General features: G+C 36.0%; 1 protein-coding gene across 1 annotated transcript in view; it reads left to right on the top strand.

Moving 5' to 3' along the window:
- Window positions 1-13,197, top strand: part of LOC106871429 (Golgi resident protein GCP60) — a 60,155-nt gene that overhangs the window by 1,220 nt on the left and 45,738 nt on the right. Inside the window, exon 2 of the mRNA XM_014917879.2 lies at window positions 11,369-11,779. Coding sequence (XP_014773365.1) covers window positions 11,620-11,779 — 160 coding nt within the window. The 5' untranslated portion in view covers window positions 11,369-11,619. The remainder of the gene's footprint in view (window positions 1-11,368; window positions 11,780-13,197) is intronic.

Consider the following 13,197-nt stretch of genomic DNA (forward strand, 5'->3'; position numbering starts at 1 on the left):
AAATGTGTATAGTACATACAAACATATACACACATGATTATACACACACACACACACACACATATATATATATATATATACACACACGCATATACATATATATACACATATATGTATATATATACACACATATTTACACATATATATACATATTTACATATATATGTATATTTACATATATATGTATATATACATATATATATGTATATATACATATGTATATATACATATATATATATGTATATATACATATATACACATACATATATACACATATGTATATATATACATATACATACATATATATACACATATATGTGTATATATATATACATACATACACACACACACACACACATAACACGTACACATAATATGGATGTAAAATACGTATACATAGAAACCATTTTATATGAAGTATATATTTATATATATTCATTTACACGTTCATACATATGTTCGTTTTTGGCAGCTAAATGTACTGGTTTATATAATGGATAGGAATATATCAAGAAGGCATATAATTGATTCAGACAATTAGTGTTCAAAACGGCACAGGTTAGTCATGTAAAGTGGGACAGTGTCCACGAACTTTCTAGCCGGACCTACCCGACTAATTTGGTTCATGTTGTTAATATTCAGTTTGAACATCCGGAGGAGAACTAATTGTACATTGTGATAAAATACCATCAAAGGGTTTCTGTTCTGGATGAACTGAAAGAAGTGTTTAGTGAGTTACAGTGACGAATGGGACGAATAAGCCCGTATGCTAGTAAAGATAGCTCATTCAGAGAAGCCGGAGCCATTATTGCTATTTAGAAATGTCACAGCGAAGAAAATGTGTTTGTGAGCAAGTCGTTGACTGAATCTTTGACAGTCAGGAGGCTGTACCCTAGGATATTATGTGTGACGCAGTGGCACCCTACCAAGTTACTCTGTTGAGAGTCTTTTTTGAGCTTTAGAGATGAATAACAAATGTTATTGGGAGGTAACTGAATGTTGCTCTCAACTGGAGAGTGATACAGTATTTCTTGATCGGTATAGTAATTAAGCCTGTGCTGTTGTAAGACGAATTTGTCGTGTTTTTGTTGAAGGTTGCTTTCAAGGTTTCTGTTCACAAAATTGTTTAGGTTTGCATGTAGAAGATCAAAGAAGTGTGAAGTATACCATATTCGTAAGAATCTGTTAGAGGTGACAGCAAATCAATCATTATTATATGGGAGACATTACTGAACGTTGAAGAACACTTGAGTTAATACGATATGGGTCTTAGAGAGACTTGTCAACAAGTTTAGCAATGTCGTATTTTGACAGGAGCTTTCAGTTTTGTACATGAAATACAAATATAGACTACACATAGATTGGCAACTAGGTAACATAGCTAGGAGATTCTTGTGCCAGGCGTGGTTGAAGGCTTTGAAAGGTGAAGTGAAACTGCTGATATAGGAGAGGAGGTCTCTATGTTAGATTTAACTTTTTGAGTACTGAGACAGATTGGAATTCGTTGTTGACAACTGTGATGTTTGAAGTAGATTCTTGGGTTTGAGAAGTTGACTTTTGGAAGATGAAATACACTGGACCATGTTGCTAATGATTTTGAATAAACTCCTGAAGAGTTTGACTAGGGTAACAGCAAAATAAGCTTTAGAAGGGTCTTATATTTGGGATTGATCATTTTATCAAATTGGAATATTTGATGGAATTTGTGCACTGACATTTGTGACTACATGATGTTGAAATAGAAAGTATTGAAATGAGATTGAGATGAGTAATTTTGGAATGGGAAGCAAAGTAAGTAAATATTTTTTCAGCAGAGGTGCTGCTAACAAAGTCATCTATGGTGAGGATTCCTTGGCAAGGAATCAGAATGTCCTACTGCATGTTGGGAAGTGCAAATCTTGTCAGCTGTGTAATGAACAAAGGCATCTTTTGCATCAGTGATTGTTTTCTTGTAATGTTGCAGTGCTGTGTAAAACCCTTACTGTTGATTGTTGTTGTTTAGCCACTGGTCAGCTGTGCCTGAGTAAACTACATTTAAAGGCATTCCAATCATGACAGTCACAATTACATTATTCAATGTGACCTTTGCCTTTTGAGATAACTTGAGGGATGTTTTTAAATAGAGAGGGAAGTAGCTCTACACTAAGTGATGAAAAGTTAAAATATGAAAAAAAGGGGACAGAACAGGTTTCTTGGTGTACAGGAGTTACATGGCTACTTGCATTATACAAGAGTGAGTAGAAGTAATCAGAATGGAGCTGGAAAGAGATAGAAATAGTAACAAGGTGTCAAGGAGGCCCTCCAAGGTGCAAGAAGGTGAATAAAAATGAGTGGAGACAAGAACAGGAAGGGTTCGAAGAGTGTGATGGATAGTTGGGGATGTGGTAGGAAGCTATTTGAGGGGGAAAAAACTGATAAAATAGTTCTTCACTTATTTAATTCCAGCAGTAGAATACTTTATTTAGGCAAGTGATGGAGAAACCAGTGATAGCTGTGTATAGAGTTATTAAGATTCCGAAACCTGTTTCTCCAAGATGGGTGAATCTTCTCTAGCATCACAGGTTGCGAGTTATCTCCTCTGTGATTCAGAGTCCTGTGATCAGTTTTTACTGTTTTGTTCCTTGTTTTCTCAGATCTTCCTCTTCTACACACTTCATCCATATTGATTGACACTTCTTCATACAATAGTCCTCATCCATGTGCATCTCATGAAGTCTTCTTTCTTTCATGCTATATCTGATTCCTCTTATGCTTAATATTTCTCTCAATACATTTGTACAATTTTGTTCATGCTCATCCAATGGAAGCATACTAGTTTCATTTCTTTCTAGTTTTCTGAGAGAGGGACCTTTTGTTACTAACATAGGTAGTAGCTTTTTGAACTTTCTTGAACCTGTTTTTATTCTAGAAACCATACTTTCAGATCATCCTCTGCCACTACTAATTAGGTTACATGAGTAACAGAACCACTTTCTACCACTTCTAGGGATCTTCCTGCAAATATGAGAAAGTCTGTTTCCTCATGAACTCTTAAAACTTTGGTTTTAGCTAAGTTAACTTTGAAGCCTTTTGAGTCTAAGTTTTGCTTCCACATGTGGAATTTCTTCTCTACTTTAACAAATTCAGCTGTAATAATGAGATCAGCGGAAAGGAGTCCCTATTGGCAACCTGTCCTAACCCTTTTGTCACTGTATTTATTTTAAGATGCTCTGTTTCTTTCACTTTAAATATAACAAAGAATTTAGTAAAATAACTTAGTTATCATTCAGCTAGTGTTAGGAACATAAATTGTGACTAACGTTTGGTGGAAGATTTTAATTCAAATTATGAAAACAAGACATTTATACTCAGAGCCAGAGCTGGTTTCAGCCTGGTTGGTAACGAGAGAGTTAAACCCTTCTGTTATGGTTTGGAGGACTAGGATAAATAAAAGACTGAGAACTGAACCCTGATGAACCCCTGCCTGCACACTAAATTCATTGACTCGGTCCATCAGTTCGATACCTCTGTAATTTCCTCTCTCTAAGGCTCCTTATTTTGGTAACAGTTGACTGAGGACACATACCTTTACAACCTGATTGACTATATGGTAATTAGGCTGAATCCTACTCCACCTGATATTTTAAACAACTCAGCAGTAATTCCTGATGGGCCACAGGCTTTCCCTGTCTTCATATCTTTAATTACTGATGTTAACTAATCCTTCTGTTGGTCCTTGTTGGAAAAACTTTCACCCACCCGCATTTAATAACCTTTCATTGTAGTACTTCCATGCCTTTTTCTTTTCAGAATCACTAAGTGCAAGTGTATCATTGCCCATTCATATATACTTCTCTCCATAACATCACACTGCCTTGTGATAAAGAACACTTCATTCCTCTGGTCTTCACGCTGTAGAATATTGGCAAAACTCTATCTTTCTGATTTCTCTCCAAAACTCTATCTTTCTGATTTCTCTCCTTGCTAAATAAACCTGTCACCTATCTTTTCTAGCTACCTGATATAATTCTCTGCTACCCACCTTTATTCCAGTCTTTCTAGCCACTGTCTTTGCCTTTTATGGCTCTTTTACCTCATTGTACTACTTCCACATTACCCTTCATCTGTCTGGAACTTTACATCAACCACAGAATTGGTTTGTAACCCTCAGTAGGTTGTACTATATGAACTTCTAGTTCTCTCTCTCTCTCTCATTGTATATATATATATATATGTATGTAATATCTTACTATCTTAATGTATACATATATATGTAATACCTTACTCTCAATGTATATATATAAAACAAGAAGGATGTTAAAATGATGATGTTGATATACATATATGAATATATAGACAATTCAAATAAACGAACAATAATAGACAACAAGAGAACATGCACAAGGAATGTATTAGTTTGATGTTCAGTAAAAAGAGAGAGCTTTTGATGTTTCAAGCAAAACTCTTCATCGGAAAGAGGAAAGGGAAAAGTCCAAAGAAGGAAAAGAAATTGCCAACAGCATGTGTGTAGTTACATTGCATCACTAATCATTAATATGTATTAATTATTAGTGGCAGAAGCATTATCAATACTAAAAGGCAGTCTTAAAATCCAACTTAATGCAGGTGTCATGTTAAAACAGCAAGTACTGTGTTATTAGCCTTGAGAAATCCTCTCATATAGGCACTTGGTGTCATGGGTGCCTGAACCCCCATACCGTAATTTCATTCTCTCACTGCTAATAATGCAGAATTTGGTGTTCTAACATGACATCCACCTTAAGTTGAATATGAAGATTACCTTTTGGTAATAATATTGCTTCCGTCATTAATAATTAATTTTTAATAAGCCTGCTGGCTATTTACAACATTAGTGTCTGAAAAGATGCTCATATTCTATATATCGTAGCAGTGAGATTTGACCTGCATGCAACGACTGGACACCTCCCACTGATCATTTTCAATAGAATGAAATCACATGATGTGGGAGTTTGAGCACCTATGACATGTGATTCTTGTCTGCTATAAGATCATCATCATTTGTCACTGAGGTAATTTGTAAAAAGGTTTCATAAAACTGGCTCTTCTCTTCATTTGCCAATCCTGATTGAGGGTCATATGCAATTATAAATGTTGCTGTTATACTTTCAAAGACAAGTCAAGACTTAATTATCTTCTCACACACATTTTCCTTCCTAAATATGCTCATACTCCCCACAATATCACTGTTGCCTACCCAGTGCATAGGCAATAGTGATGGTGTGTGTGTGTGGGGTGGGGAATGAGCATACTTAGTAAGACAGATGGGTAATGTGACTGAGATAGCCAGTGCTTGCAATAGGATATCTTTGTTCCTTGCTTTTAAGAAGTCTGGCTGAGGTTCTCTTCTATCTTACCTTTTTGAAAAATGGATGAGCTCCAATTTCTCCCAGATTAACAGCATGTTGTTTTCCTTCACCCATCAAAAAACTGTGCATTGAACAGATTGGAGTTCTGATCAGTTACTCCCTTGACTTTCAGAGCTTATGATAACCTGTAAAGATTTTATTTTACTATGTTTGATGACATTCCTAATGTCATTTATGTAAGATAAGCAGCAGTGAGCCAAATGCAGTACCCTGGGGAACACCACAACTGACTTTTGCTGGTCTTCAGTAAATTCCATCAATCATATGCTAGATTCTGCTAGTCAGGAAACATTAAATCCACTGCAGTTACCAAGAACTCGTGTGTTGGATAACTTTTTCATCAGAACACTGTTGTTAACTCTGATAAATGACATTTTTGTTGTAGCCCACTTCCAGAGCATTTAGAGTGCCATCAAAGTGGTCAAAAGATATTTTAGGTAGTCTCTGCCACTACAAGGATCATGATAGTTAGGATCTAGAAGATGGTTTTTCTTGAGGAAGGCAGTTATTTTTGGTCTCACCAATCTCTTGAATACTTCATTGATGTGAGAGGTTAGTGAGATTCTATGGTAATTCACTGCAAGTGACTTAATTTCCTTATTAAAACCTGGGATGACAGACAGACAGATAGAAAGTGTTCAGCTACACAATGTCAATTCAGCAATTTCCTCCTAAGATATTAACAAGAAATGCCAAATGTTGACTGTACTCCATCAGGATACCAACTAGGAATTTGTCAGGTGGAACCTTGTGTTGAATTCACTTTAATTTTATTAGTTGCTGCAATGATGTCTGCAGTACTGAATGTTATATCAAGAATGATTTGTTGACGATTTACTTCATGTATCAGCCTCAGTCAACTGCATCACAATCACTGAAAAGAGAGCAGTATTGTTTCTGTAGAATTTCCCACATATTTGGCATCATTGTGAAGAATGTTTGCTTTTCATCAGTAGGCCAATGATGAAAATGCAATGAGAAGGCTGAAGTAACTCATCATATCCTGCCATAGTGGTATTGCTGAATGCGCAGTTAAAGATTTTGGAGGCACTGTAAGAAGTAGGCTAGAGGTGCTTGAGGTGGTCTCTAGAGCCCAATTATAGATAGGTCATTGGCTTTATTGTATATAGACAGTAATTAACAACAGCCATTGCATAATGTCCTTTGCATCTGTGGTAATGGAATCATGGAGGAAAGCAACAAATCCTCCTCTATGGCCCATGTGGTCCCCATCAATGGTGGTACAATCCTTAACTTTTGCCTCAGCATCAAAGTGAAAGTAGTTGAAGTGAATCTTAGTTGGGATGAAGAAAAAGATTAGGTTTAGCTGTTTGACAATCCAGCTCCACAGTGTATGGAAATTTCCGTTTTTGTGCAGATGGGTTAATGCCTCAAGCATTTGGCAAGATTGCCATTGCTAAGGTAGCTATTTCTTTGTATTTCAAAGTTTGTGAGTTGTCTTTGTTCATTTAATGACAGCACTGGGGTGTATATTTTGTTTGCTGGGATAGCAGTAGAGGTTGATGTGTCATACTAAGATTGCTTCTTTGAATTTCTTTTGCTAGATTCAGCTTGGCTAAAAATAGGGTTCTCTTGATCAGAGAATTGTTGTCTTTGTGATTGTACTGTTGAATAAGTTTGGTTATGTCAGATACATCACAAATGTTCACTCTGAATAATTACTTGTTTCTTTACTTCTGTGAAGAAGACACCAGCATTACTCTAGCACGGGATGATGTTACTGTAGTAGTTGGGTTTTGTGTTCTTAGCAGGTTTAGCAAGAATAAATATATTGGAAGGAGGATATGTAGTGAGTCATTTTGTGAGTGCTATAATATTGGCTAATGGTATGTTTCCTCAGTGTGCACCCTGTAACTGGGAGGTGGATGATGGGACAATCATGTCATAGGGATGTTCTCTACTATAGAGAATAGCAGCAGATTTAGGATTCTGTTTTATTCCTGTGGGTGGAGTGTGAAACAGTTGTGTGCTTGTGGATGTTCCTGATTTGAGCATTGTTGTTGTGAGGTGGGTAGATTACAGGCTGGGAGTGATATCATGACTCTTGCACTTGTAAGTGGTGCTGTGTTATTAGCAGGCATATTGTTGGATTGAGGTAGTGAAGAAGAGGAAAGAATAATTTCTTGCCTATGGAGGTAGTAGTAGCTGCAGTTTCTGATAATGGTGATGGGTATGTAGGTTTGATTGCCATGGGAATGGGTGCTGTTATTAAGGAATGGAGAGAATGTGTTGTGTCAGCAGTGGAGGGATGGGCAGCTACAAGATCTCAAAGGTAAAACTAAGTAGAGCCACACAAAAATATTGAATGGAGTTTTAACCCATTAGCATTCACATTACTTTGGTAAATGTAATACTGATTTATTCACATTGTTTTGAATTAATCATGCATTATCTCATAGCTAAAAGATTTCAATGATATGGTTATATATTTTTACAATGACATTGTTGGGTAGGCGTGAAATGTTGAACCTGGGCAATTTGAACATAAAAGTGGCAGAATATTTTGGCTGGATATAGTTGGTTTAAATGTTAAATGGTTAAATAAACTGAAAGACTTTTCTTGTGATCTGCTTTCAGTTTAGTTTACTAATTGACAGTGAGACAGTGTCATTGAAATATGATACAGGTGTGCCCTCTACTTGTGAGAGGCCAAAAGAGGATTTTGACCAATGTGTGTATTTAATTTTTTGACTAATGATGTGTATAGACACAGGATTTGTTCATCTTGATGTCAGATTGAATAGTAATATTCACAAAAAAACTTTCTATTGTTTATTTATTATTTTTTCCTTTTTTAAAATTATTTTGGAAACATCTTTAGATTCTTTTTGTGTCAAAATTAGATGATTGCAATTTGATGTTGAAAGTTGTTTAATGTTTCTTACTGGAGCTACATGGCCACTCACATAATAAAAGAGATGGTAGGATTGACCAGGTGCAAGAATATTTACTTGTTGGTCAACATTGAAATGTGGGGCTTCATATAATAGTCAGTTTATTCCTGTCTGAGACTATCTGCCTTTCATTTGCTCTGGAAGGCTGAGAAGGTTCTTTGCCTGAGTGTGTGAAAATAGAAAATGAATATTCATTTGTGTTTCATTATGGAAAATTTTGAGGTTACAGTGGGTTTGAAGACTGTATGATACCTCGATATCTATTTTGAGTGGATACCCTTCCTAAAATCAAATACTTTAACCACATGTACTGGGTGCTTTTTTTCAGAGCACTAAGACTAGTGATATGTAACTAAGATTCCCTTTAGTTAAATGGAGCTGTGGTAGAGAGGGAGGCAAATTTATGCTAACAGATGAGAGGTTCAAATATGTGAAAAAGGGCCCACAACAGAACAGGTTTCTTATTACTGTAGAAGAGCTACATAGCTAAGAGAAGGTAGGAGTGACCAAGTACAAGGTAAGGAGACAAGGTAAAGGGACAGGAGAACAGAGTGTGGGTGGGTAGAGTTTACATGAATATATGGGAGTGTGAGAGAAGGGGAATGGTTGAGGGGTGACTATTGTAAATACTGCAGTGAGAAAGATGATGGGTGATGGGGATTTCCCAACACATGGTTTTGCTTGGCACCTTGGGCAAATATTTTCTACTATAGATCAGGACTGACCAAAAGGCTTAAGACTGGATTTGGTAGACAGAACTGAAAGAAGTCTTTTGTGTGTGTATATATATGTGTGTTTGTGTGTAACTTTGTCTTAACATCATGTGATGGTTGCAAATGAGCATCACTCATACAAGTGACATTATTTGTTTCCTGTCATCCATGAAAGATAATATCATGCTTGGAAACAGATGAGAATTGGTGACAGGAAGAGCATCCGAGAAATAAGGTGGCCACATCTTCTAGAGACAGAGATAATTTTAATAAATGGTAACGCAGGTGTCCCAAGGCGAGCTCAGCATGGATGGAAACCACACATCGAGCAAGAATTTATGTTGTATTTGATATACCTGTATTTGTGGAATACCAAAGGTGGGCACTGTTAATCGAAAAGTTAATTTCATTAATTTCATTGACCATTCTGTTAACCATTAATCAGTTATTTCCTAATGTAATGAAAGTTATCGATAAACCATTAACTTTAATTTTTATTATAGAAAAAAAATCAGTTTTTGCTCTAAAAACACCTTTGAAAAGTGCCAAGACCCATTAACTTCAATTTAATTGAAGTTAATGGAAGTTAATTCAAGTTGACTTAACGGAAGTTAATCAGTCTTAATGAAAATGTTAACTTTGTTGATTAACAGTTTGGTGTCCAGGTTTGTGTAATACACACACACACACTCATGAGATGAGGATTATACTGAAAGGAATGCCGACAGGATCATAAATTTTCTATCAACTCACATAGGTTATACAAATTACACGTTAGCAGAAAAACTCTTACTCTGTACTAAAGTTTTGTTTAACATAGTCACTATTACAAGCAATGTATTTATGCCATCATTGAACCCAACCCTTACACCGCCTTTGAAAAAATTTAGATTTGTACTGTTGTACCCACTTCTTTGGAACCACTTTCACCTCATCTGTGTTCTGAAATCATTGACCCTGAAGACTGTCCTTTACACCAAACCAGTGGGAGTTGGAGTGCACCAGATCCTGGCTATATTGTGGATGAGGATCACTACCTGTTTGCTAATTAATTGATTTGTTGCTAAAGATACGTGTGATCATGCATTGTCTTGGTGAATGTGGATAATTTTTTTTCAATGTTGTTCAGCCTCTTCTGCTTAATAGTTTCACTAAGTTTTTTTAGTGTCACAGTGTACTGCTTGCTGTTCATGGTACCCATATCTTAGAAAATTAATGAAACTGACACTCTTGTTACCCCACAAAATAGTCACCATGACTTTCTGTGCTAATCACTACCTCTTGAATCTCTTAGGCCTTGGAGAAGAGATATGATACCATTTCAGGGACTGAACTTTCATTTGTGGATTGTACACGCCCATGTACAACTTGTACTGGGTGTCCTCAAGCACAACTCTTCTGATGGTGCATGAGGACATTCATCATATGTGATGTCCTTCCTAATGCCAACCCCTTTACAATCTGTGCTTGGTACAATTTATGATGGTGCCTACAATAAGAGTTTAACATGTCATTGACAAATCTGAAAGGTTCTCTTTGACCATATGGTGTTTCTACTCATTTGTCAGCCACTTTACAGAATATACTAGGTGGATTTTATCCTGCCACCTGTTGATTTTTATCCACATACTGATTTTTTTTTTCCAAGTTCAAATCCTACCCTGAAAATTTCTTTCACTTTTTTTCATATTATCAAATTTCTTAAATACTGAAAATCAAATACTAATCTTTACTTTTGTTTTTGCTTTCCCAGGTTCAAATCCAACTTTAACTAACGTACACATCTCTTGATTTTCCTTTTGTATAAACTTAAACATCTCTGATTTTAAATCCTATTGTGAGAGGAACAGATTGTTCATTTTTAGTCTTTTTTTTTTCTCAATGGGGTGTTTTCGTTATACTTGCAGTATTATTAAATAGTTGTCAACTTTACCTGTCATCTTTCATAATAAAGAAATATTTTCTAGTTAAGTACTTATTAGATGGATGCAGTTACTCTCCTTGCCAAAAAAAAAAAAAAAAAAAAAAATTGTGGATTTGCAGCTAAATTAGAAATTATTAATATTATTGTTCATAAGGTGGTGAGCTGGAAGAATAGTTAGCACACTGGGAAAAATGCTTAGAGGCATTTTTTCCATCTTTATGTACTGAGTTCAAATTCCACCAAGGTTGATTTTGCCTTTCATCCTTTTGGAGTCAATAAAATAAGTACCAATTAATCACTGGGGTTGTTGCAATTGAATTACACCCTTCCCTAAAATTGCTGGCCTTCTGACAAAATGTGAAACCAATATTATTGCTATCAATATTATTACAATAATTATTATAGTTATTTATTTATTTTTTTTTTCAGATTTCAAGAAAATTCAGTGATACCTACGTGACAGAGAATAGCAGTTTTGAGGCATATACTCATACACAAATACATACACACTCCTATATATATATATATAGCCAGTAACACTCCAGAGTACACACACACTCACACGCACACACACACGCATAAATGTATGTGTATAGACACACACACCCTCAGATATAAACATAAAGACACACAACCAATCTTTCACAGCTGCTATTCATCACTACAGTGGGGAGGACACCATGACAGAAGTTGCTGGAGTCACAGAGGCCATGGCAACAACACTGAGGGTAAATGAAAATGAAAGTGAGCTATCAGATGCTTCACTTGATGAGGACTGTGTTGCTAAGTGGGGTTTCAGGCTTGCTGAGTTGTATCGGCTTGCACTTTTGTTCTTTAAAGGTATGTTGGTGTTTCTTCTGTATATGTGTTTGTGTGTGTGTGAAAGAGATAGATTGAGAGAGTGTGTATCTATATACATATAGTTTATAGATCCAGTAGAAATAGAAAAATGTACTCCATCTAGTGAGAGTTAAATATCAATTTAATGCATAACTGAAAGAGCTACTAATAGTAACTCTAGTAGTATCATAAAAGCATGAAACTATTACTAGCTCTTTTGCTCGAGTATTAAATTGGAGTGGCTGTTTGGTAAGAAGCTTGCTTCTCAACCGCATGGTTCTGGGTTCTGTCCCATTGCGTGGCACCTTGGGCACATGTCTTCTATATAGCCTTGGGCTGACCAAAGCCTTGTGAATGGATTTGGAAACTGAAAGAAGCCTGTCGTGTATGTATGTGTGTGTGTGTATATATATATATATATATATATATATATATCAGGTTGAGTAAAAAGTAAGCAACGTTTTGAAAAATAATGAATTTGTATTGGATTTTTGCAGAGTTTTGAATTTTTTTAAACATTTTTTTGCAGTTGTCTGATAATACAATAGACTTGCCCAAATGCATCAATAAATTAACATTGATATGTTTTTTACTGTTATTATAATCATCTGAAATGGAATTGTCAATATTCGATATTTGAGCAATTTTGCAATTAAACGTCAAAAAAGGATGTAAAACAGCTGAAATTGCTTGCAATATCACCAAAACATTTGGTGAGGAAATGACCAGGGAGTGGTCAGCTTCAAAATGGGTTAAATGATTTCGCTGTGGAGATCTGAGCCTTGAAGATCATGTGTGTAGTGGACACACGTCTGTCATTGATGATGGTCAGTCAGTTAAAGTCTGTCATTGAGAAAGATCCACATAAAACCACTGAAGAACTGGCAAAGGAACTTCAAGTTAGCCAGAGAACTGCCTGCAACCATTTGCATGTGATCAGAAAATGTGCAGATCTGAAAATAGACCAATCCATTTCTCGTCTGGAAACAGACCAATCCATTTCTCAACTGTATTGTAACTTGCAATGAAAAGTGGATTCTGTACAATAATAAAAAACATTCTTCACAGTGGTTGGAACAAAACGAAGCATTGAAAACCTTTCCTAAACACGAGTTCTTCAAAAAGAAGTTTATGGTGACTGTTTGGTGACTGCTGCTGGACTCATCCACTATAACTTCTGAAAACCCGTTACTGCAGAAATATATTGCCAAGAAATTGCCAAAATGAACAAAAAACCGCTACTCCTCCATCCCAGACTAGTCAACAGAAGAGGGTCAATCATTCTTCACAATGCTTGACCACACATTTCACTAATGATGCTCCAGAAGTTGAGGGAACTTGGCTATGAAGTTCTTCCCAACCCAGCTTATTCCCCAGATCTCTCCCCTACCTACTACCACTTTTCCAAGCACCTTGAT

The sequence above is a fragment of the Octopus bimaculoides genome, chromosome 16 (genome assembly GCF_001194135.2).
Source record: "Octopus bimaculoides isolate UCB-OBI-ISO-001 chromosome 16, ASM119413v2, whole genome shotgun sequence".
NCBI classification, from domain to species: Eukaryota; Metazoa; Mollusca; class Cephalopoda; order Octopoda; family Octopodidae; genus Octopus; species Octopus bimaculoides.